We start from the raw sequence: 25,717 nt of genomic DNA on the forward strand, positions 1-25,717 counted from the left end.
TTACACATTCAGTAAGCACAGTACCTCCTCTGATGCATAGTGTTTTCTTGCCAGAAGAGATTTGCCAAGCTCAATGCAGGTAGTAAAGCTGTCATTTCGGGCATCGATTTCTGCTTTGATACCCTGGTGATTGTTCATTAGTAGTTCAACAGATGAAACATCCCTAAAATGATTGATCCATGGTTCAGAAACATATATTCCAGATCTAACAGCTGTTATATTTTCAAACAAGTAAACTAACCCACACCTGTCCAATAAAAAAAAATTAATTCCTAGATTGTCTTTGTAGTTCAGGAAGCAAGATTGCTAGCAGCCTTTCCTTAGGAACGGCACCATTTCTGGTCTGAATCAGAGATCAAATAAACAAACGTGCGGGACAATCTCTCTGAACACAATTTTACATTGCAGTTACTTCAGTAGCCCCCAGCCTCAGCTGGGCAGCGATACACAAAAGCAAGCTGCTACCCCACCATCAGGTTCTGACAGCCTCTCTGATTTTCTGGCTCAGTGACACTGAATCTTTTCTGGCTTCTGATGGAGAATAGATACTTCACATTACCTTGGCTTTTCCTGGGCTTCTATCTGTCGGATAACGTCTTCCATCCAAAGCATGAGATCACGAACCATGCTGAAGAAACGGAATTTGTCTCCTGTATCCACCAGCCTAACCCTGCGACCCTCGCAGGCATCCAGCAGTGCCTTCCATGCTTCTAGGACCTCATTTTCCCTCTTCTGGATGTCATCAGCTTTGTCTCCAGCATAGGCAGCCTGAAGGCGTGCAGCATCCTCCTGCAGCTGTCTCACCTGGTGGGTTTTCATAAGAAGCAAATGCATCAGCATTTGGATACTTCCGAGTCACAAATATGGGGATATTTTACTTGATAATTCACCATTTGAATGGCTTTCTAAAGTCATTGCAAATGTATTTGGTCTGTTGACACAAAAAAAAGTTTGTTCTGCTATGAAGTCAGTATATCCCTATGAAAATATTTCTTAGAGAAGACTGTTGGGTCAAGGGGCCCAACACCTGCAAAGATTTGCCACTGCCTAAACCTTCTGTAAGACTGGGTGCCAAAGTAACTGTTAAAGGTCAAAGCAAATGGTGACCATTTTCACCATCAAATTTTCTTCCTCTCACACAAGTGGCAATGCTACTCAGGAACTCCTGTATCAAAACCACTACTCTACCTGACAGAGATGATTGCTCAAAAATGTAGATAATGACTTCAAACAGAAGAAAATTTGTAAATTCAAAGATCCTTCTACTATTAGAAATCTCTTTTCCTTTCCAACACTGTTGTGGGATGTCAAAGGCTATTTTTTGACTGTTTCACATATTTTTCAAGCCCGGAATGATTCCATTAGCTCCTGTCTAAAAGGAAAAATTTATTTTTTTTTTAAACTTTGAACATCAAATTAAACAGCCTTCTGGCTACAGACACAGAGAACATGTGACTGTCATAATGATCCATCTTGGTGCTCCAGCTGTATCACCTAAAAACTATCTTAAGTGCTTTCACCACAGCTCTGAGCTATAATTATATATTTCTTCATTTAGGTCTTAATTATAATCACCTTTTTTGAGAGACTGGGATTGCTGTTTTATGAACGTCTTCCCATGTATAAAATCTACAGCTTCTGAAAGTAAACACTTGGAAAATCAAATGGCTGCTATACCCCCTTTATTTTAGTGTAAACAATGATGTAAATTGCAACATAATCAAGAATTGGCAGGCAGCTTGGCCATAAAAGCTATCTTTTCCGATCTGCTGAGATAAATGCAGTCAGTCGTAATTCCTCCACTCCTTAAGCAACTTGTTCCCTTCTGAAATTTTCATTTTGGCAGCTGAACTTTGTTTTTTGGTTTAGAATCCCCTGTGTGCTGTATGGGCGCCTGCATCTTCTATTTAACATACCTTGGTTTCATAAGATCTGGAATTTGATCAAGTTTGGCTGCTTTTAAAAATTTTAGCCTGGACTATGTATTTTAAATCTCTTCTTACTGCTGTTAGGAACCATCATAAAAAGCAGTATTCAAGTCAGAATGCCCAGATTCGTAACCAAGTCAGAAAGCCTCTACATAGGTCTACAGACGTCCTTTGCCTCTCAAAAAGGAAAAATCAGAAGTGCCCAGTACTTTTTGGTTGGCGCTTTTTGGCTTTGGTTTTTTTGTTTTGTTTTTGCTTTTTAAAAAACAACCAACCAGGCTTACACATATTTCATATTTGTCCCTGTACTCCAAGTATCCTTTGGAATATCAATTCTTCCATGGGACAGGATAGTTGTGTCTTGTGTTCACCAAGGTGAATGTGGCATAAGGAGCAGAAAAACCTGAGGAGGCTTCCAGCACAATTAATTGAACACCCAAGAAAAATGTAAAGGACAGAAAAATTTGAAACCTGTATTTTGTATTATCTCTGGTACATTAAAGATTCTTTACAGATTTAGTATTTGTTCAATGTCTTTCAGAAATCGACTAAAGTGACAATATGTTAAGTCAAATGAACCTTTTCTTCTTCAAATGCAAGCTATTTTCCAATAGTATCGGCCTTACAGTGTACTGCTGGTGCTGCTGCTTGAGGCACTCAGAAAAGTCCTCTGAGGAGCTAAAGTGCACTACCCTCGTGCCTCTCCATCCACCCTCTACTCCTATGCACACGGCAGGCTGAGACTGTCAGAAGATATGACAGCTTTCTGCTTGTCTTTTAATCAACACAGAAGTTCTCTGCCTTTATGATTTCTTCTTCGACTGAGGACAGGAAATGCAATAACATTCATCAATTACCTACACATTCAGAAATCTGTGTACTTACAGATTTGTTTCAGACAAACCAATTAACATAATGCAATGACAGAGAAGCAGAAAGACAGCTAAGAAAATTACGCAGCTGAAGTTATTACCACAGAAACACACTTGGAAAGCAGCTGGCAGCACTCTGTCTCCCAGCCACAGAGGGGCCAAGAGCAGCAGCAGAACTCTGCAGCTCAGGGTCCCACACCCACAGTGCCGTTCGCTTGCTACACACCTGGGTGCCGAGTGCCTGGATATCATGCTCAAACGTTGTGTGCATTCTCTGTAGTGTTTCCACTGTGTTTTGGTCTCTACCAAGCTCTTCAGGCAGTTTCTTATGTTTGTCTTGAATACGTCCTAAGATCTCCTTGGCATCATGGTAAAATTTGTGCAGTTCATAAGAGGCTGCTAGAATTTGCGTTCTCGTGTCAATGAGCTCCAGGAGATCAGCCCAGGCCTCGTTGAGTCCATCCTTCCACTCTGCAATTGTCGCAGCGTCTGAATGTCCAGAGTTAATGAGTTCGTCTGCCATGTGGTTAACAGTATCAACACGCTCCTGTCCAATGTTTCCAGTGTCTCGGGCAAATTCTCGGAATCGCTCCTGTAGCATCTAAAATGCAGAGAAACAGACTCATGCAGCACTGTAATTACAAACTGATCTGAGCAAACCAAGCAAGCCAGCCCACCATGTATATTAACCATCTGCTGCGTGCAGCATCCAGAAAATGAATGTCAACCTGCAGCCACATCCAAAGAACTTACCGTTACATGTTCATAATCCTGTCCCAGCTCGTGGGATCCTGCCACCACCTCCCTTTCAGCAATCCATTGCTCCAGGTCATCCACCTCGCGGTTAAGCTGGAACAGCCTGTGCCTCTCATCCAGCTTGCCCCGTCTCTCTTCAGCTAGATCCTTCAGGCCTGCATACAGCTTATCCACTTTGGACTGGCGCATGCTGATACGCTCACTGAAATAAACAGAGATCATTGAGTCCTCTTCGTCTTTTATGAATAAAAGTAAATGGGAAAAATCTACAAAGAATAAAGATCACCCAGAATATTTAATCCACAGAATGCATGTCTGCTGCATGCATCAATTTGACTCAAACACACTGGACCAGTCCTCTGCTGGCACAGTTGACTGCACTAGCTGGAAAATTTCTCTGCCCTGTACATACAAGCCCCCCCAGCTTTAGAGAGTGAAGCTGGGAACCAAGCTCTCTATTTGTTTGACCACAGATCACACCAGAGTCTTTCCCCAAAATTACAGGCAGGATCTGAGCTGCTGAGGCAAGCAGCATTTCATTTTCATTTAAATTCTGCTTCAAAGTTCAGAAGCACTCATGGGTTTCTTACTCCCTAAAGCTCGGCATTTCCAGAAGTGCTTAATACTTCTACTTGCTGCATCTTTTGCCTATTTTTTGTCTGAGCCATACAGCCCCATCAACCTGCCTTCCCTCCTCCTTGTGAAGTTGATTATGACATTCCAGTACTTAGTCAGCTCAGCCAGGAAATCCACTCTCATCAGAAATTATCATGACCACAAGAGAGTGCTTTTGAGTTAAATAACAATCTTCCACCAGAGGCAGAGAATGTCTTTCCTAAGACAGTCCTATCTTCCTATATGTGAAGGCAGAGCAGTTAAATATATCCGCCTCACAGTTAAATCAGCCTTTAATTCAAAGCCAATGGAGAATTCTGTTTGCTTAGCTGCAGCTCTTACAGCAAAATAGTTCTTAAGCTTCCTGAATTCTCCCACAGGGAAAGTTATTTACGAAAGTTGAGATACATATACCAAACCCAAGATGTTAATGTGCTCATGTTTAAAGCATCAGGTTACAGTCTCTCTTTCTCCCGGAATCTCAAAAAGAGGAGGCAGATCTTGGGAAGCACTGTCCTACAGAAGGATAAGTGACTGTGAGCCTAGGGGCTGGACATAAAAGGTGGCTGAAAATCTGAATATGGACTCTTGTCTCTCAGGATTGCTACATCTCTCTAAGCTTCAGCAGTGCTGGCAGACCTGACATCGCCAGCCTGTACAGAGGATACAACAGGCATTTCTTGAAGGTGTCCAGCACTACCCAGCAATCAGCAGCTCCACATACTGACCCTGTTCTGGACCCGTCTCTGGCCAAATCAGGGTGGTCCAACATGCATCTTGAACCGAATGAGGCTGAACAACTCATCCTCTGTACACTCTTCTGATCTACTTACTCTTTGCTGTAGTCTTTGTGTGTCAGAACAATGCAATATTGCTCACATTGCTCATGTTTAGCTGGCTGAACATGAGTCAGCAGTGTGCCCAGGTGGCCAAGAAGGCCAACGGCATCCTGGCTTGTATCAGGAACAGAGTGGCCAGCAGGAGAAGGGAGGTGATCGTGCCCCTGTACTCGGCACTGGTGAGGCCGCACCTCGAGTACCGTATGCAGTTTTGGGCACCTCACTACTAGAAAGACATGGAGTTGCTGGAGCATGCCCAAAAAAGGGCAACGAAGCTGGTGGAGGGTCTAGAGCAGAAGTCCTATGAGAAGCGGCTGAAGGAGCTAGGGTCATTTAGTCTGGAGAAGAGGAGGCTGAGGGGAGACCTTATTGCCCTCTACCGCTACCTGAAAGGAGGTTGTAGTGAGGTAGGTGTTGGTCTCTTCTCCCAAGTAACTAGTGATATGACGAGAGGAGATGGCCTCAAGTTGCATCAGCAGAGGTTTAGATTGGATATTAGCAAAAATTTCTTTACTAAAAGAGTGGTCAAGCATTGGAAAAGGCTGCCCAGGGAAGTGGTGGAATCACGACCTCTGGAGGTGTTCAAAAAACGTGTAGATATGGCACTCAGGACATGGTTTAGCAGGCATAGTGGTGATGGGCTGACGGTCTAGATGATCTTAAGAGGTCTTTTCCAACCTTAATGATTCTATGGTTCAGTGAAGCGACTGAACTACTAAGAGAACGCATAATCCAACTAAAAATGGCAGTTAATACCTTTCTGGGTGATTATCTGCCACCAAAGTTCTACTGGTCTTTGAAAGCTGGTGCACAGTTTCAGCATAGTCTTCTACAGCTTGTTCCAAAATCTGATGTTTCTTCAGCATGGAGACTGCACTCTGTTCATCCTGTAATGGTGACAGAAAATGACAGTCAAGTCCCCCACTCCAGAGAAAGACGCTACACAGCAAGTTCAGCTTGGTGTGCGAGCAAAAAGTCATAGCCAGAAAGATTTATAAAGAACTGGTCCCAAGCACAGCTTGAAGACTAGCTGTTCTGACAATGGTATATTAATAGTTGAGTTCACAGCAAATGGTACCCATAAAAAGCAACATAACAAGTGAAAGTGAATGTAAAGCCCTCTGGGATGCAGAACAAAATCACATCAGCTGTGCATCGAGCATGTTGAATTTCCTCTTCTACGAAGCTCTTGGTGTGTTTACACAATACTTGTGATAGTGCAGGGCTCACAAAAATGGAACAGTTTTAGGCATGTCACTTCACCAGCTTTTCAATGACAGCCTGGGTCAAAGAAAAGAAATCCTAAGGAGCCCATGCCAAAGGATTCTCCACCAAAGTGCCTGGAGAAATTCTGATCAAAACTTTCTATGCATTGTTATGATTAAGAAAAACAATCCCCAACTCTCAGTGTTAACTGTCATTCTCAATAAGCCTTTTTATTAAAATATTTTTGTGATGTACTATTCACATTAATATTCCTTGTTATTTGCATTGCTTAGATATAAAAAAGAAAACAAATCCTTTTTAACTGAAGACTGAACTCTGGAATGTGTTACGCTGATATGAAGCTTGAATTTTTATTTTGTCAGGGAAATGAACGCAGTACATTTATGTAAATATCAAATCAGATAAAGCATTCTGACATCTCCTTGAAAAATAGAAGTTCACCTACTCTTTAGTATGGTCTGATGCTGTTCTGATTTCACGTCACTGGGAATAAAAGCTGATGACTAACGACATAAACTGAGTGACCATCAGACCCTGTTTCACAGACGGATGCCGCATGCTGTTTCCAGTGATTCAAAACTAATAGAAAACTTGAGCTAATGGGACTGTACTGGTAACTCTGACCTTACAGCAAAGGAAGGCACACAGTCATCGTCTGCAGTCTGAGGATGCTTCATTGACTCAGTACAGCAAAGCCTATCCTCCACACTATCAGAGATCTCATAACAGATAGAAGAGATGATCACTTGAGGTTTCAGAAGGGAATTAAATTTGTTTATGTTACCATTATATTAGTGACATATTAAATTATGTCACCTTCCCCCCTCTAGCTAAGCAATTAAAACCAAACTAGGGTCGCTGTGAAGCTGCTCACCTTGGCTTTCTCTTCTGACATCATGTAGAGCTCCTGCTCGCTCATCCAGGCCTCAGCCTCGGCAGCATCAAAGTAATACTGCTGTGCTCTGTGAGACTCCTCTAGGCGCTTGTGGCGTTTCTCTGTCTCCTCGATTAGGAGGTTCCACAGCTGCTGCAAGTCTGCAAGTCTCTGCTGAATTGCTTCAGCATTAGGGCTACTGTCTGTGATAATGTTTTGACTCCTCTCAAAAATGTCATCGATACGAGGCTGATGTCCCTGGATTTCTTTCTGAAGGGTCTACACGGGAGAAAAGCAGACAGATGAAACGCTGCACCAAATAAAAAAGAAATGCCAGTCAGGGGTCTTAACTCTAGAGGGGCAACAAAAGACATGCCAGCAGCTCATGTGGACAAACTGGGGCTGTGCCCTCCCCGAGTGTCCTGGAACATGTCACACACCGCCCCACACACTGCCCCCAGCATAACACATCACCACTGAAGCACCCATCATTTTACTCCAAGCCTTTCCTTCCTGAATTAGTCAGCACTAAGGAGAAATACCACTAATGGAGCTTTAACAGCACCTACTCACCTGATTTTTCTTTATGAGTAGCTGCACAGTCTGGAGGTTGTGTCCGTGATCAGTAGATGTAGCTATAGGCATCCTCTCTCCAACCCACAACTGAAAGCAAGAGAAGAAGAGCACGTTTGATTTCATGCAACCCCAGACACAGCTAGAGCAGCAGAGGGAGGCTGGTGCACACATGATGCAAAAAGCAGCACTACTCAAACATGCTATTGAGAGACAGGATTAAAAGGTTTGTTCCTGCAACGCGTGTGATATTTTCCTAGTGCTTGGGGAATAGGATTTCTTTTGTACTCACAATTTCATCTTCCACATCTCGGTTGAACTGGTGGATCTCTTTGGAGGCCAGCAGGTTTGCCTTTCTTTCATTCAAAGGTTCCAACAACTCCAAAAATTTCTTTTCTACAGTAAGGCGTTTGCCATCTACTTCATCTGTACTCTTCCCTTCTTGACTTAAAGCCCGTGCCTGGCTTTGCAGCTCCTCTATCTCCTTCTTACGAACATCCATTTGATTCTCTAGCATCTAAACAGAAACATAGCAAAAAGGTCTTGTAAACAGGGGTAAAAGGAGTTTATATGACTAGGGTGCATCAACAGCTTCATAAGAAGGAAGAACAGATGCTGGTCAGTAAGGATTTACTGCATTAATAATTATTGTACCATTCATATTGCAAGGAACAAGGCCTAAACACAGATTCACAACTGTGGCCACCCAGTGATATCCCTCAGTTACATCTGCATGTGCAAACAGTGAATTTGGTCAACGACACAGCTGAATCTCTTCTATAAGTTGTTCACAAGTTACCCTAAACAGCTTTGGAGCACAGCGAATTCCACACAAGAAGCTCATTGCTCCCTGCTGTCCTCACTACTTGCTGCCCCCACAGCAGGGAACCAGGCACCAACCAACTTCAGACAAGTTTGAATCACAGGCAGGTAGCCATGTACAGAGAGGGAACGACCAGTTACGGAGGACTACAGTGGGAGAAAAACCAGAGATATTAACGTGGGGAAGCAAGGCAGTGCAGGATAGAGATTGTATCAAGAAATTTACAGCTGATTTATTTCTGGGTGTATTTCTGGTTCTTCTTAAAGATACATGAAACAACAGGAAGAAAAAAAAGCAAACCAAGTCTTTCCTAAACTGAAAGGATCCTCTGTCTGCTCCTTTGAGTGCAGGTATCTGCTCTCTGCCCACTCTGCAACCTGCGCTCTGTTTACCTGCTGCTTCTTCAACAGGATGTTGACACTGGTAAGATCTTTTCCATAGTCGTCCGACTGAATTTGACTCTCCAAACCATTCAGCCACTTATCCAAATCAGCACAGCTCTGGGTAAAAAGCTCTGCTTTGTTTGCATCGAAGAGACGCTGAGCCTTGGTCTGGGTAGTGGATTCAAGCTCTTCCCACATTTGATGAAGACCTGTCAGCTTTTCTTTCACTACAGCTTCAGTCTCCGGTTTCTCTGCAATGAGCTGCATTCCCTCCTGCAAAGCAAAGAGCAACAAAATGGTACCTCCTCGGGAGCACTCACAGACCGTTAGTTAAATTATTCTGATTAGTAAGCACTCAGGATTCCTCATCTGCTGGTAGCATCAACCACTCATTTTCTACCTCCAATTATCCAGTGACTCCTTCCAGAACATCAGCTCCCAGGTCCATCTATTGCCAGGAAGAGGGTTTCTTGGCAATCGGAAGGTCAAGTAACGCCTCCTTTCTATTCCCCGCTGCACCTGCTCCTTTGTGGAGCTCCTGGGGCCACTGCTCAGACGGGAGTGGAGCAGGCTGCCCTGTGCGCCTGTGGGACTGTGGAGGAGGGAGCTGCAGCTGAACAAGCTGTGTGTCCAGCTTCTGTGGGCCATTTCACCTGGAGACCGATGAAGACCCAGCATAATGCTGGGGGAGGGAGCTTATGGCATCAAAACTGAGCTGCGCAGCTGAAGAGGGTTATGTCAATGGGTTACAGCAATTACCATGTGTCTACACTAATATCAGAGAGGAACAATCTTCCCTGGGAAGCAGGAATCCTGTACCTAGCGCCAGCAGAGCACTTCAACTTAAGCTATCCTTTTGCCTTTACAAAGGCTGTATTACTTTTGGAAATACTTTCTTCTAATTATACTTCTACCTCTGCACCTGGGGTGGTGCTGACAAGGGACAAAACCTTTCCAGATACGAACACTACTCACAACTCAGCACTTTTAATAGCTGTGACCACTGGTAACGTTAATACAGTGATTGTCCGCTGTGGCTCCATATGCAACTTTGGTATTTTGCTGCAAACTGATTTTTCAGAGGCGAAGGGTGAGGATGTATCAGCACCACTAAAAAAGTACTTCCAGTACTAAGAGCAGCCTACTAATTACACCATTAAAGGGTATTGCTATTTGCAGATCACAGAAAAGCCTCTAATGAGATACAGAGTGCCAAAGTGGGAGAGGAAAAGAGCAATTAAGCTAACTTACACTGAACAGAAACCCACTGTCAGAGCTAAAGACGAGACCTCCTTAGTGTTCCAGAGCTGCACATGAGAAATGGGAGGGGAAAAAAAGTACAGCTCATCACAGCATATTAAAGCCTTCAAAGTAACTTGATACAGAGCTGTGAATCTTTATTAATCACAAAACTGGCTGTACTTTACCTCATGCACTAATTTTGCATGGGGAAAGGCAGCCTGATTATAGTCCTGCATGAATGAAAACCATCATGGTAGCATGGGAGTCTTAAATTCAGTTTTTCGCCTACATGGAGTTATTTCCCAGGAAGTACTTCTACTTTATTACCTCAAATCACAACATTTGCCTCCTCTACCCTTTGGGTATGAAAGGTTATGCCTTTCTCCTAACAGATAAGAAAGAACAGACAAAATTAAATTGGCAATTTAGCCAATGACTATTCTCTGAGAACGTCTTGGATGAAAAACATTAAACACCAATGAGGAACAAACTGCGTTAGATGGAGATACAACGCAATAGATACTTCTTCTATAGCAATGAAATCTCCTTTTGCCTTAGCTGCAGAGGTGATTCAAGAACCAGTTTTGCAGAGGAACAGATCCCATTTCTGTGCATAACCGTCTTCGACAAACATGAGGGCATGTTTCAGATGTTCTTTAGTTACCTTTTCAATCTTCTCCAGCCATTCTTTGTTGGATGCAAGTTCTGCCATAAATGCCTGATGCTTCAGCCATTTGCTATGAAGGTTCCTTGCCTCATCATAGGACATATCCTGGGCTGTAAGCATCTTTTCATTGATCCAGAGTGAGAGCTGAAAAGGAAAATAGACAGGTGTTCACGACAACATTTGTAGTGGGAAATAATGCAAAGTATCAAACTGCCTCCAGATCAAGCATAAAGAGATCCCCCTACAGAAGAGCTGTATGAGAGTCAGAGACTGCTTTTACTCAGGGTTCAGTCATGGATCCACCTCTTTAACAGTTAAATTTAAACAACCCTCTTAAATAGATAAACAACTCATTACTCTAGCAGAAAGGAATCAACTCCATGATGAGCAAAATCAAACACACAGGTCTCACCCAGTTCAACAGCAAGAGAAACAGGGGCATGTGTCCTACTTATTGGTCACAGTGTATTTTCATACTGCGTTTCCCTTGCAACATTACTCAATGTGCTACTCAGGACCAGGACTTGAATGTCATCACCACACCCCTGTGGAGCCTTACTGACTTCCTGACGACACTGTAGAAGTACACGCTAATGAAGTGGCATGCAAAAGGCAGTAAACTGAGCCCCAAGGTCAATTTTTCAGGGAAACACTGAATGAGAAATTCTGTATTTCTACTCGTATCAAAAGTCTTAAGAACAGGGACGGTTTTGTACCTTTCCCCCATAGTCTTTTCTCTACATAGGTTTACATAAATAAATTTGATTGTCCAATCTCCAGTCATATTTTGGTACTCAAGACTTTCCTTTTCCCATTATCTAAAATCCAAGACTGATTTCATTCTGATTTTCTGCAAATACAAAGACACTGAGAACAATTTCCAGATCAACACTAGAGAAAATCAATACTTTAAACGATAGCTTGTTTGCCAAGAGCAAACAGAGTGTGAAAATGATCACAGCAGCCAACATCAAATTTCCTCCTAGGGCAAGTCTGACTGCTTTATCTATCCCTTAGGTGTGGATAAAAAAAAAAACCACATTTGCAGGAATGTTTACAGAATTTGAAAAAGATTCATTTTCTGTATATTTAGAGTCGCCTACCCAAGCAAAAAATGTCAAAACAAATCCAAGCTTTTGTTTCTAGAATGACATTTCAGTGAAGCATGCTGTCCTGCCAAGGAAGCACCAGGACAAGAAGCGTAACAGAGCGTGAGCAAGACTTGCCAGTTCTCCGCTATGCACTCAGCATACAGGGCAACAAATTCCATCTAGCATTCACAAGCCTTTTTAAAATTGTCCCTTAAAGGCACTGTTAAGCTCCACGAAAAGGGAAGACTTATCGGAGCAATCAAAAAAACTCCTCATTTGATCTTTTTATCAAGTCTAAAGCGAAAAAAAGCTTATGTTAATGAAGACCTTCTGTAGACAGTGAAGTTTACAGTTATAGCAGGCTACTGAACTACTTAACAAAGCTACAAAGGCTACATTAAGGATTACTATATAACCCAAAATTAGTGGTTTTACTCCTGCCTTTCTCGGTAGGAGACAGCTGCTATACTCTGCAAACTGCACTGCTTGGCTTTCATTGTTTGCTTTTACTCAGCCACAGCATTAGGTCTTCTGAGGATTTAAAAATGCTTCCCAAGAAATGGTAGTATTGTCCATATTAACAGATGGGCTGAACTGAGACACAGACGATGTGTGGTACACGGTCAGCCAGTGGCTGTGAGGATAAAATCCCCATTTCCGACTCTCACGATGTTGTCATGCTCCTTCTGATAACATAGAAGAGCAAATAAAGCATTTAAGGGGTGACTATTAAAATCTTTTTTGCAACCACCATAGTCACTGGAAGTCAGTATCCTCAGTGCAATGTAGATTTAAAAAACAAGACAGTAATTCCCTAAAACAGTGCCTCAGCTTGATGCTTGGAGTAGTGATTTCTCCAGGAAACCACGAGCCCGTTGTTAATGCCAGCAGAGTTAGCTATTAGGCCACCTCACATCATTTGCACCTATACCACAGAATCTTGTTTCTGCTATCAGCTCCCAGAAGGCTGTAACTCTCTGCAACAAAACCCAGGCATGAACTAAGAGAAATACAGAGACAAAACCCCTGTAAACCAGGCAGGGCAACAAGGGAAGGTGGAAGAGCACCGACTGCTGCTGCGCATCCCAGACATTGCAAATATCCAATCTGACACAGTCTATCTTGCGGCGTAAGGTTCACAGATGTGTGCACTACATGACAAAACCTGCCGGCACACTCCATGAACAGGGATAAAACTTCTGACGTGCAGAGTCTCGCCAAATGCTTTCAACTCCAGCGCCCCTAGAGAAATTAGCCCAGACAGTGCTGGGACTTCTAAGCACTTGCAGGGAAGATCAGCTTTAATCTCTTCTAAGTTGAGCTGTGAAAGAGCAGGAAGTCAAAGAAAATTAAATGGCAAAATTTATCACATCTCCTCTTCTCAGGATTTTCTGCTGTCACTCTTTATTTCATTCACTCAGCCAACTTAACACGTTCATATTTACGAATGCGAGAAACAGACAAAAAAAGCAACACCCCAGGATTAACCCGTGACAGTGTATCTGACTACTACCAACAAGAAAATTTGCTGTGTTCTCCCTTGGCTGTGACCCAGCGGAAAGGTTCATCATCGCTGAGCTGTTATGAGCATTATACTGGCACCTCCCCGAGCACCACTGACCCTGCTGACTGCCTGGCCAGTCAGTCAGAGGCAAGGAAGGAGCGAGGGGCAGGAGGCCACATTTACCATAATGCTTCAGCACGGAGTGACCGATAAGGAATGTCGCTGCCCTGGGGAAGGAGCACGCTGCAGAAAACACTCTTCCTTTCCTCAAGTTACAGATGGATGGGAAACCGGCAGGCAGGAAGGCCCAAGGACCATTGCCAGGTGAAACCGAGACTGGTTCAAATCTGTTTTCTAACAATTCTCAGCTTCACAGTCAGAGTTAACGAAAAAGCAAAGGGCGAGGTGTTCCCTTGGCTCCCTTCCACTCCGCAGGCCTGTGCTGCTTCATTACACAATCCCTCCAGCCCAACGTAGGTATCAGTAGGCACTTTGTAATCACGCTAATGCAAATTCTAAGTCTCATTATGGCTGTCTTCTCAGAAAACAACCATTCAATTATTGTCAAGGCTAATGTCCTCTCAAAAAGGACTGGAGAAATTTGTAACATTTGGGTATTGTAAGTTCTGTCTTTGAACGGTACAGTCGAGACATCCATGCTTTAGTGGCTGGAGAGAAACAATTGAGAGGAAGGGCGTTCAGGCGGCCAGACACTAGAGCTTTTACGTTTCCCTTCTTCTTTCAAAGATATAGGGGAAAAAAAAGAACTCCAAGAGCCAGGGGGATTTTTGTACCAGAGATGTTACAGAGGAAGGAAGAAGCTGCTGCTAATAACAACAAAATTTTTGCTAGTCTGTCATGTTTTTACTACCAAGGAAGGAGCAATTTAAGCCAAGTACATGGTTAACTTATGCAATGCAGGAAAAGAGACTGCATCTAGGCAACCAAGCAGCAAACATCATTTGCCCAGTTTATGATCGTCATTTTGTTTGTTTCTTGTACAAAATCTCAGCTGTGGAGCAATTCCATTCAGACACACTGCAGCGACTTCCAGTCTCTCATAGCTGGCCAAGATGTGCAGCTAATGTACTGACTCTTGAATTTAAAAGAGCAGCTTCGTCATATACATAGCTCTGTTTGCAGGCTTTAGACAAGGATAGCTAGTTTTTAATGTACGTCATAAGCAAGGCGCTCTAATATCTGTCAGTACTGCATGAAATAACCTGAAAATTACTTGATTCATTCCTCATGCTAGGAACAAGATTATTCCTAACTTTAAAATGTTGCCTTCAGTGTTAACAGTCCATGTAAGTCACAAGATTTATTTTTTAAATGTCAGAATACTTAACAATTTTAAACATATGCAAACTATCAGAAAAATAACACATTACAAATGATCCTTTTTAATCCTGCTCCCCTCTTCTTCCCAACCTCCTATTCTTTTGACTAATGTTTTATAGCAATCACTTTAAATCTGCACCAGGCCGCATACATTATGTACAGCTGTAGACAAAATTCTTAACGAGTTCAGTGCTAATCCCACCAGATTCTACATGACTAATACATAGCACAGCAAAAAATGTTCACTGCTTTTGGCAATTATCCCTGTCTTAGTTTAGATGACAAAAGGAAATTCAGTTCATGAGAAAAGAAACCAAAAGGTTAATTTTTGCAGGGTTTTGGGCGGGGGTTGTTTTTTTTGAATTGTTTACTCCACACTGAATACTACTGGATGACTTGACTGCAAAATGCTGAGTATTCCAGTCCTCATAAAATATGTGGTAAGAATGCTCTTCTGCAGAATGCAGCTTTTACCAATAAAAGTGAAAAGACGTAATTTACCTCTTGACAATCCTGAAGAAACTTTTGAAGATCCCTGTTATCTTTCAGTCTCATCAGAAGTTCACTGGCTGCTTCACGGTTCTTCCTATGTCTAGAGAAAAAAACAACAGCAGAGAAAAAAAAAATTTTGAAATAGGCATTTCATGCAAAACTGTCATTTTTTCATTTCTGTAGCCTCTCCGAGATACACATAGTGAATAAGCATGTGGTGTGTGTCTTTTACTGCCTTTCAAACAAAGGACACTGTTGAAGCTCAGATACACATGTGTTACTTAATGTGCTTACTTAAGTTCAGCATCTACTTATTTTTGTGACCAGTTAAATACGCAGGGAAAATTCTGAAGTCAGCAGGGTTTCACAAGTGTTATGTACAGAATTTGGCCCACTAATTTGAAGACCACAGGGAAGTTCACACCTTTTGCCAAAGAAACGCAACTATCTGCAAAATTGCAACAAGAAGATTGCATGTTATGTGGCTCTTGCAAAGTGTGTACTTGCTGTAAGGCCCTTCATAACATACCTTCGCTATAGCTCTGCGCCTCATTCTTCTGAACAAAGCTGGAGTGGTTTACATAACCTTCCAAATACTGTATTTAACAAACAATGCATGCAACACACCTGTGTGTTTCTGCAGATAGAAGGTTTAGGCACATTGGAACATGTTTTTCAGAGCGTTTAAGGGTAGACAGCAGAAAAGAAAAGGTTAGTCTAGAAGCCCTATTTTTAATTCATAACTGTTTGCCCCTTGCAGGATGAGTCATGCTGGCAGTTCCAAAAGTCTTGGTGGGTTCTTCAAATGGTCACGGTGCCCAAAGATGTGATTCCCAAGGTATCTCTGAACATGTTTTTAACCAATGCATAATTTGGAGTAGTTATCCCTGTCCTTCAGTACTTTCATTATTTATAAGGCGAGTTCATATTTCACTGTACAGGCTCTTAAAGTGAAGTACAGCTGCCCTTTGTAAAAACCTAAGACAAACAGGGATACAGAGCTGGAAATTACTTTAAAAGGTGGCAATTTATACGATGATCTAAGCACATACCGTCAATAGCTAAATAAATCCACATTAGTGGAAATCTCCAGACACTCATGATATTCTAGAAGACTACAAATCACATGTTGATGACAACTGGATTAAGATAACACTTTTCTTGATCTACAGTAAGTTACCAGAGCAAGCTCTCTGGCATGCATTTAGTTACTTCAGAAACACACAGAATACTTAGGGATAAGTTTTAGACAAAAGGAAATGGTCTGTAGGCAGAGCAATAGCACAAAACCCTTCACAGGACTACAAATTGCTTCTCTTTTGTCTCAACAGCTTCCTCTGAATAACAAGACAAGCTGCACCTATGTAACTGTAGATCAAGAAAATTGATCTACAGATCAGATGGCAAGGAAGACTGTATGTAACCGTCGAAGCAAGGGGCTGGAGTCCAAGCCCAGGTAATCTTGAAGTTTTGACAGGTGTTATCTGAGAGAGCACAAAGCAAAAGACGCATAAACTGTGCCTTAGGAATAATCTCTATAACATAGCTAACATCACTGACTTTGATTCCACTCTTTCTTGGCTGATTTTTATATGCCTGGGCAAATACCGTGCATTACTCAGGTTGCTAAAATGAAGCAAGGAATTGCTTGGGTGATTTTATCACAATGATTTCACAGATTTAAGGCTAGATTATATTACAGACTCATGTGTTCTGGAGACAACACAAGTCGTGAAATTTAAAGGAGAATTTTTATGACACTTACTTGAACAGAGTTAAAACTAAGTAGAGAAGTTCTTATGTTGAGGAAAGTTGAGTTTAAAAAACTAACAAAAAGTACTTCCCAGAGAGTGCTGGAAATACTAACTTCAGGAACTTTCAAGGGAAACCATACAGGGATATCAAACAGACAGTGACATAACTTTTTTTTTTTTTTTTTTCTGTCCTCAGCATAACAAACATGATCTTTGGCGCTTACAGCTATTTTAATTGTAAAAGGTTGTTTGGTTGTCCAAGATGACCTGGAGTGAGACTGAAAGATGAGTACTCTCTGAAGAAGAACAAGGCTTAACTGATACAAGGTTTAAACTGGATACTTCAAGATGTGGTGGTGGTATTTCGAGGATGGACACTGATGGAACAGGCATGAATTCCTGTATTTTCATCATAGAATTAACATTGTTTTTTATGGGAATAAAGGGCCTAAAGTCATTTAGTCTGCTCTCCTGCCCCAGACTGGCTATATCTAAACATTATTAAATCCTTGTTCATGTTTCCCCAAATTCTATAAAAGCTCCAATGACAGAGATTTTAGAATCTTCTATACATAACTACCCCTATCACCAGAAAGCTTCTCCTACCTTCTACCACCAGTACAGCTGAAGGGCTTTAGGTAGAATAAACTGGCAGACAGACTGGATAACAGAATTCTCCGCAATACAAATTTTTACCCAGATATGAGAAAAGCATGGTGTTACAGAGGCTGCTTGGTCACCCTGCTTCCCTGGCTGCATGTGCAGAGGCCTCAGCTGAGCTAGCCAGGCATTTTGGGGTGGTGGACAGACTGGATTGCAGCTCTGCTGAAGGCTACAAGCACTCAGCCATCACTGGAGGGTGGAGAAAAGTGCAAAGCTTACTGTTCAACAGCTGATTACAGTCATAACTATTAAAATCCTGCTCTTCTGAGATGCGCATGGCAGAGGAGGGCCAGAAACTCAGTCTCTGTCACACTTAGGGTTGTCAATGCCTGCTTCTTACTAATTTGCTAAAATAGTTTGTGGAAGAAGATCCCACACTTGCACAAAAGAGTTGCTCTGCTGACTCTAATTATTTAGAATGACTTTGAATTAATCTGCCTGTTCACATAAATAATCACATATATGACTTGCACCGTAACAGTGTCTAGGGCTGCATTAAAAGAGGGGTTCCCTATGCATATAGCAAACAGGCAACCTCAGATCCAAACGTCCAAGCTAAGCCAGACCTACACAGTTAAAGAGGGGCTAGGGAACGTACGGTAGTCGGTTAAAACATGGGGGCATCTTCCTTCTGTGGCAACAATACAAAGAACCTAAACCTCGAATATTAGATCCTTTCAGCACTAGGAGGTGTCTGACTCTATTTAATAATTTCAAGGGCAGAGCACCCAGATTTGCCACAATGTTCCCATGCTGTCTCCCCAGAGGCCCCTGAGAATGCTAACAATACTGAAAACTGACAAAATCACTTGTGGTTTAACTGTAAGCCTGTGGGTTTCAAAGCCTGTGAAGGAATAATAAATCTTACACATAGCGTGAATGCAACTGCCTGCTAAGAATACTGAGATACATGCAAGACAGTTTTAGCTTCTTAGTTGTTCCAGCAATCAAGAGGCGCTCTCCTTTCAGAATAGGCAAGAACAAATATTACTTCTGTTCTCTTTGGAGAAGAAAGCTGCACAAATGCAGAAGTTTATGAAAACCATACCCAGATCACAACCAGAGTCAGATCTGCCGCTGTCTTTAAACTAAACCTCATTTGCAGAATCAGAGGCCACGTGAAGGCACACAGGCTAGGGCAGTCCCCTTATACTCTTCCAAGAGAAAATGAAGGAGAAAACACTTCCTCTCCAGCTGGCAGAAAGTGCAGCAGAAGTCACCAAAGCAGGGACAGCTGCACTGGGGAGACCAGTTTCTTTCCTAGCTGGAAAAGCTAGCTAGTGATAGCTTTATTCAAACCCATCTTCTCCTTCCCTCACCCTTTCTCCATGTCCTTATTCCCATTTACTGTTCCTTGAGAACTGCACTAAAAGATTATGCTGAAATGTTTATCTCCCATTGCACGGCTCCACTCTGCTTCTGCACTCCCCTCTCCTTCCACAGTGTGATGCCGACCATGCCTATTTAGATGGTGACCATTTTAGGGCCGTGGCTGTCTGCTGTACCAACTGACAGTGAAGTCTCCTCTGGAATAGCCTGGAAGCATGCCTGTAAGAAACACTATTAACAATACTTAGAACAACAAAGAGTTCCATATAGGAAGCATGGAGCCACTGCACATATTTGTACTTGTTTGTTTTGGTCCTTTGTTATACACCCAAGCAGAGCTTGGTTGGGAGAGCAATTTGTTGTAAAACCGAAGAGGCTTCCTTTGCTACCACTCCCACTACACCCAGCCCTAAGGCTTTGTTCTTGAGGCTTATCAGCCTTACAGACTCAGAGAGCAATCACACGGATTTCCTGAATAGCAGTGCACGGGATGGTTTTTGCAGTGCTCTGCATAAATAGCTTTGGAATTGAGGAAGCGCCTTGGAAAAAAGTGGGCTTAAAACACCAGTCTCTAGTACTTGCCTGCCATTCAGAGCAGAACTCTAGCACAGAACGTCCCACAGCCAAGACAGCCCAGGTGGCCAGCTAGGGTGCCACAGGACAACAGGGACACAGAGGAGTAGCTGCACTGGGGGAAAGAGTCACCAGAGCACCACAGCCAGAGCAGCAGGAACCTCTCTGCAGAGCACACAGGACAGACTGAAGCCGTCTCCCCCTCCAGCCACCTCAGAAAGGGCTGCAAGCAGCAGCTGACCATTTGCTTCTATATCCTTGGATACCATCTTTTAATATTCCAAAAGTTGCAGAAAGATGATACCTGACCAGAAGGCCAGGATCAAGTCCTTCTGCTTTTATAAGTGGATGGGAAAACGTACAGCAGAGGACATTGAAAGTCAGAAAGGGTAAATGGGGAAAATCCATTTCCTAGCTTTGACCTTGATTGTTTTCACATAATCTCCTCCTCCTGGCCTTTGCAGATTCTCGCTGGGATCTAGAAAGAGTCAGGCTGGCTAGAGAGAGAATGAAAATGCGACGTATCCTTGGGGTTAGGTTGTCAGAGGGCTCAGAGGCCCTCAGCAAGCTCTGGGAACAGGAATATCCACGTTTCTTGAAGCCATGAGCCACAGCTAAAGTGGGTGCATACACAGTGGGATGTCTACCAAAACAGGAAAGGCACAACATTTTCTGAACTACTTCAGTTCAGTTTCTCCTTGGAGATAAAGGCATCTGGATAACCCTGAGCTTACCGACTGTGGGAGGATGCAAGTCTGATAGAAGGGTCGTCAGTAACATTTGACATAAAAGTTCTGTACGAGCTTACTGCTGTGTTCTGATACTTGTGATTGAAAAGTGCCTTGAAAGACTTCACTATTATTCAGACCACAAGCAGGAAGAACCGTGAATCATAGCCATCAAAATTGAACATTTGGTTTTCAAAGAAAAAGAAGCTCTTAACATTCTATAGCATCCATGTCACAGCTAAAGAGACAAAGCGAAAGACTTGTTTCTAGGATGAAAGGCACATTTGTATCAATGCTTCCTAATCTGATTTCAGAAGGGCCAGACAAGCTGGAAAAGGCCATCAAAGCCAAGCGGGTGGGGTAGATACAATGCCAATTACACCCTTGAAGAGCCACATTCCTTCCTCAGAGGAAAGACAGGAATAGAAAATTATAATTAAATCAGTTAGGAGGTAGCAGAGGAAACTAAGACTTGTGGAACCAGGCATAGCTAACTGCTACAGCTCCCATCAGAATATAAAGTCTGTTAATACTCCAAGAATTATGTAGCAACACTCATACAGCCAAATTCCAGTTAGTGAGCTCATTACCTAGTAAGTCTCCAGAAAATGGGAGAGGTAAAATTTAATCAAGATTAGCCCAGCACATTTTTGAAACATTACTGTTCCTATTTTTCCACAGGACAAAGAAAAGAGTGTGCAACAGACATTTTTTAACATGTTACTCTGCCTTTGGACGCTGGTAAAAGGTTATCTCTCAGAGAACAGAATTAAAGCATGAATAGCTATATTCCACCATAATTCTGACCTTACCTGTCATCTATAGAGTCCACTTTCTCCTGGATTTTATCTGAGTTAATGTTCCCATCACTGACTAGCCTCCTGCCAGTCTCTACAACTGCATTGATCTTTTCTTCATTGGCATCCATCGTGGTCATGAAATCCTCCTGTTTTTTAATTGCAGCTTCTGCTCCTTCCAAGGTAGTGGGCATTTCTGTGTGCGCCAAAACGTACTCCTGTGATTAAAGCATAAATCAGAGAGATGAAAGTATTACACTCAGGCTATGCAGCTTCACCACATATGAAAAGAAACATCTCCCAAGAACAGTTAGAAGTAAAACACAAAACGCAAATTATAGTTAAAAAGGGGCAATTTATCTGTTTCTAGCTCTCCTGCCAAACGATCACGCTTGTTAATTGCTTGCAGTATATGATGCCGACATGTAGAAATGAAATAAGATATATCTTGACCACTTGCCTGGTTATTAAGAAATGCTTCTGCTTGCTTGGTATCTCTGAGAAACAGTTGGTAGGCATGAGACTGGGAAAGGAGATTTTGCCTGTTCTCCCACATTTTGTGAAGCTCATTCCATCCAGTGTCCAAAGCTTGTAGGCGCTGGCGTAAGAACATGTACTGAGCGTCAGTTTGCCCTTGTGTCACCATCTCACCCATGTCCCTCATTTTCTGATAATCTTCCTCATAATTGTTGATTTCATTCTTAATATTCTCATGTTGAGTGAGCAGCTTCTCAGCCTCTGTCAGAGTGTTTGGCATATCTTCAGACGCAATTGCAGTCTGTGTTCTGGACAGCCAAGACTGGAAGTCATCTAGATCTCTCAGGAACTGCTGCAGTTTGCTTGCCTCTCCAAGGGACTCTTCCCGGTTCTTGAGGGTGGTCTTCATTTCTTCCCATACATCGTTGATTTCTGCAAGTCGTGAAAGGATAGCCTGTGCCTGGTCAGGATGCTCTGATTCCAACTTTTCTGCCTCTTTTTGCAGGTCGCTTAGCTTGGCTTCAATGGCTACCAGGTCACGTTCCATGCCTGTCAGCTTCCTCTGCAGGGCCATCACTCCAGCTAGATCGTTACCCAGATCTTGTGTGGATTCGATCACTTTGGTCTTTTCCCTGATCCAGGATTTGGTTTCATTACATTCAAGATGGTAGTTCTGGATACTCAGAGCAGAGAGCAGAGCATCCTTCTTCCTGTCTACCAGTTCTCTGAATTGGCTCCATCTGAAATTTGTGAGGAGTGAAAAGCAGAGAAAATGACATTTGTGTATAACAGGGGAAAAGGATATGGCAACGTTGCGGAGTGAGCAGTTGCTCACATTAGCTTGGTAAGCCATGAAATAACCTAACTATTCATGTTTTTTTCAGTCCTTTCCATATCACCAATAGTTTTAGCAAAACAACTACTAACCAACCTATGGTGTATATTAGAATATGACAAGTACAAGCAACACAGAGTCCTTAAAAGTCTAATTTTCCCTCAAGTGAAAAATTGCTAGTTACACCTAATTTTCACACTGAAGGTACTCTCTTGCTTTATTGTGAAGCCAAAAATGAATGAGTTTACATGAAATTATATTGGTTTCTTTCTTCATCATAATAGTCATTACAATTTCCAGCTCTCAAATCAAGGTACTGATACACTCAAGACCTGACTGAAGTCAACAGCAAAACTCCATCTGTTAATCAAATATTTGAAAGACACAGCTCTTTCTCCTTCTGAAGCTTTAAAGGCCTACCTTACAGATACTTCAGGTAACAGTATCAGAATGTCTTAAAAAACACATACAATAAAGACAAATGACCCCAGTGTACTCGTTTCATCCACGAGCACGAGGCCTTCACTCACCTTGTGTTGAGTTTATCTTGCTGTGCTTTGATCTCCTTCTCACTTGGATGGCCACTGTGCATTAGCTGTCTAGCAATTTGGTTCACTACTGCAACACGGGATGCCTGATTGTTCATTTCTGGTTCTAAGCTTTCAAACCTGGAGGACAGAAAAAGCCAAACAAAAAAGATCACACAGGCATTAGAGAGTATGAGCCACAGGCAAGCTGAGAAAGGTAGCTGGTGTAAAAAAAACCTTCCACCCAGTATTCCCCGAATTTCCTCACAAAGGCATTCTCACCTGTGCTGGATAACTTCCAGGTCTTCCAGCTTCTCTGGAATCTGCATATTATTCAGCCACTTCTCCTTTTCATCAATCCAAAGCTCACAAGCATCTGCCTCACTGAACATCTTATAAAGAGCAAGGGTATCCTGCAAGGCCTGTTTGCGCAGTCGAGTCAGCTCAGCAACCTCTTTGTATCTTTCCTCTATTCCAGACAACCTGCCTTGCACATCTGGAGATCCGGCGTGTTCCTGTGGTAGAGCCTTTGCTTGTTCGTGAAGTGAGTCAATGGTTGGCCGGTAGCTTGCAATCTCTTCAGCCACATCTTTGTGTTTCTTGACCAAGGACTGAGTGGAATATTCATCGTGGCCAACATCATTGCTGGAGACAATTTTGAGGATGTCCAACATCCATGCATCGATATCATCAGCATCAGCCTGGAACTGGTGAAGCAGAGAGGCTTCCTCCAGACGCTTCTTCCTAATGGCAGATAACTGTTCCAAGTTAGCCCACTGCTCCCGGATATCCTTAATTCTTTCTCGAATTTTCTCAGACCCAAAATGCTCTTCCGCAATCATGTCTTCACCTTCTTTTATCGCCTGCTGAAAGTGGCCACTACGACCACTCATTTCATCTTCAAAAGCCTTATGTTTACTCAAGAGACGGACAACACTGGTTAGGTCCTTCCCATAGTCATCAGACGACAGGATTTGTTCCTTCTCCCTGATCCAGCCCTCTTCTTCAGCCATTTCCCAGAAGAATTTCCAGAGGCGCCGGGACTCCTCCAAGCGGGCCCGGCGCTCAGCTGCAAGCTGGCACAGCTCTTGGTAACAGAACTCCATGTGAGCGACACGGTCCCTGATAACTTGCGGGTCACACGGTTTGTACCCTGTTCAGATAGAGAATGTACATTACAAGTTGGACTGATTTATTTTCATCTCTATAGCTGGGGCATACACAGAGTTCTTAATTCCTGTTTGTTCCATCTACGAAGTTTACGCAAAAGAATTCATAATTAGTCTCCTGAAAGTAAAAGTGAACTAAGCTCCACCATACAACAACACAGATCAGAAAATACCGTTCTTTGTATAAAGACAAAAAAAAAACCTGAAAGGAAAGATATTCATGGCTGTTTTCAGTGAAACAAAATTCACTACTCCAGATTTCTACCAGCTTCATACACACAATTGCACAAAATTAACATCATTTACTCTAGTTAATGACACTGGTTCAGTGGAATTGCTTTTATTGAGCATAAATTGGGACAATATCAGACTGGGTCCAATAATTTGTGTTGTTTGCATTAGAAACACAGAACGGGGAATTAATGGCGACTACTACAAAGTTACAGCAGCTGCTGGTTAGGAGTGTGACATCCCATGCAGAACACAATGCCACAATGAATTCTTGAGTAGGCACCTGGATGAATTAATCATTGACACAGTGAATCAAGAAGGAACAAATGAGGCTGGATTCTCTTTTCTGGTAGTAAATTTAACCTAACATCCCTTGCAGAACTAATGAGGCTCATAGATAACCTCATACGTAATTAAGACAAAGAAGGATGTGTTGGCTGCTAGTTACCTTCTCCATCAGTGGCAAACTTCTGAGCAGATGCATTGACCCCTCTCACTCTCTCAGCCTGAATAGCAATGTCAGCTTCCACAAGAGCATGTTTCTGCAACAGGTCTTCAACTCCTAACAAATGTTTGCCATAGTCTTGAGACAGCAGAAGCACCTGATCAAAAATGTAGAAGACAAGCAAAATGGGCTGAAGGCCACAAGCTGTTTTGTTTCTTAATGAATCCAGGCATTACACTGTTCTCTATTGTTACATTGATTTAAGTCCAGAGAAACACTAGGCCTATAAGGAGAGCTATTTCAAATGTATAGAGACATAGCTGATACGAATTTGAGCCAATATTTATAAAATCACTGGCAAGCATGAAGAACTCGACTGCTCTTTAATGCAGTTTTAAGTCTAGGATGATGAGAAGCTAGGTCAGCTCAGCAGGACCAACAAAAACCACTCAGTCCATGTGCTGTGAGCTGCCACTGAGCTACACACATCTCCCTCTCCTTCAACAGCTTCCAAATTCTGCTGGCTGACGGACAAGAACAAAGTCATGGTCCTCTCCCTTCCCAGATCCCAGGAGAACAGACAGGAAGAAATTCATGCTTTTTAAAGCACGGAGGTGAAGAGGTGACTTGTTCCCCATGTAAATTGTGATGAAGAGAGATTATTTAATTCCCTTTCACAAAAATGTCATCTGTACCCAAGCACTGTGGCCAAAGCCTCTGGCCCTTACAAGGGAGACATGAAGTTGAAAAGTAGCTTTTTACAGGAGGAAACTTGTTCTTCTTCCTTACTTTTTTTTAATCTTTATTTTTAAAAAATCGTCATAAGGTATAAGGAATTTGTTCACTGCTCTTGAATGTGGATCTTCTGCACATGTCTATTAAACCAGAGGGGCACAATGAATCTTAAAAATTTACAAAAAAAGGACATCTACACCTCTCCAGAATATTTGGTCTATGTTCTC

General features: G+C 42.5%; 1 protein-coding gene across 4 annotated transcripts in view; it reads right to left on the reverse strand.

Annotated features, from left to right (window-relative positions):
* SPTBN1 (spectrin beta, non-erythrocytic 1) overlaps positions 1 to 25,717 on the reverse strand; it is a 135,545-nt gene that overhangs the window by 14,899 nt on the left and 94,929 nt on the right. For all 4 annotated transcript variants that reach the window (XM_075413627.1, XM_075413626.1, XM_075413625.1 and 1 more), the window contains 16 exons: positions 24,759 to 24,912; positions 23,193 to 24,063; positions 22,914 to 23,051; positions 21,532 to 22,288; positions 21,087 to 21,289; positions 15,237 to 15,327; positions 10,797 to 10,943; positions 8,900 to 9,163; positions 7,977 to 8,201; positions 7,685 to 7,774; positions 7,112 to 7,390; positions 5,767 to 5,897; positions 3,554 to 3,758; positions 3,027 to 3,401; positions 560 to 804; positions 25 to 163 (listed from right to left, as the gene is read on the reverse strand). In XM_075413627.1, the coding sequence (XP_075269742.1) occupies positions 25 to 163; positions 560 to 804; positions 3,027 to 3,401; positions 3,554 to 3,758; positions 5,767 to 5,897; positions 7,112 to 7,390; positions 7,685 to 7,774; positions 7,977 to 8,201; positions 8,900 to 9,163; positions 10,797 to 10,943; positions 15,237 to 15,327; positions 21,087 to 21,289; positions 21,532 to 22,288; positions 22,914 to 23,051; positions 23,193 to 24,063; positions 24,759 to 24,912 (4,314 nt within the window). The remainder of the gene's footprint in view (positions 1 to 24; positions 164 to 559; positions 805 to 3,026; positions 3,402 to 3,553; positions 3,759 to 5,766; positions 5,898 to 7,111; positions 7,391 to 7,684; positions 7,775 to 7,976; positions 8,202 to 8,899; positions 9,164 to 10,796; positions 10,944 to 15,236; positions 15,328 to 21,086; positions 21,290 to 21,531; positions 22,289 to 22,913; positions 23,052 to 23,192; positions 24,064 to 24,758; positions 24,913 to 25,717) is intronic.

This window comes from Opisthocomus hoazin, chromosome 2 (assembly GCF_030867145.1).
Source record: "Opisthocomus hoazin isolate bOpiHoa1 chromosome 2, bOpiHoa1.hap1, whole genome shotgun sequence".
NCBI classification, from domain to species: Eukaryota; Metazoa; Chordata; class Aves; order Opisthocomiformes; family Opisthocomidae; genus Opisthocomus; species Opisthocomus hoazin.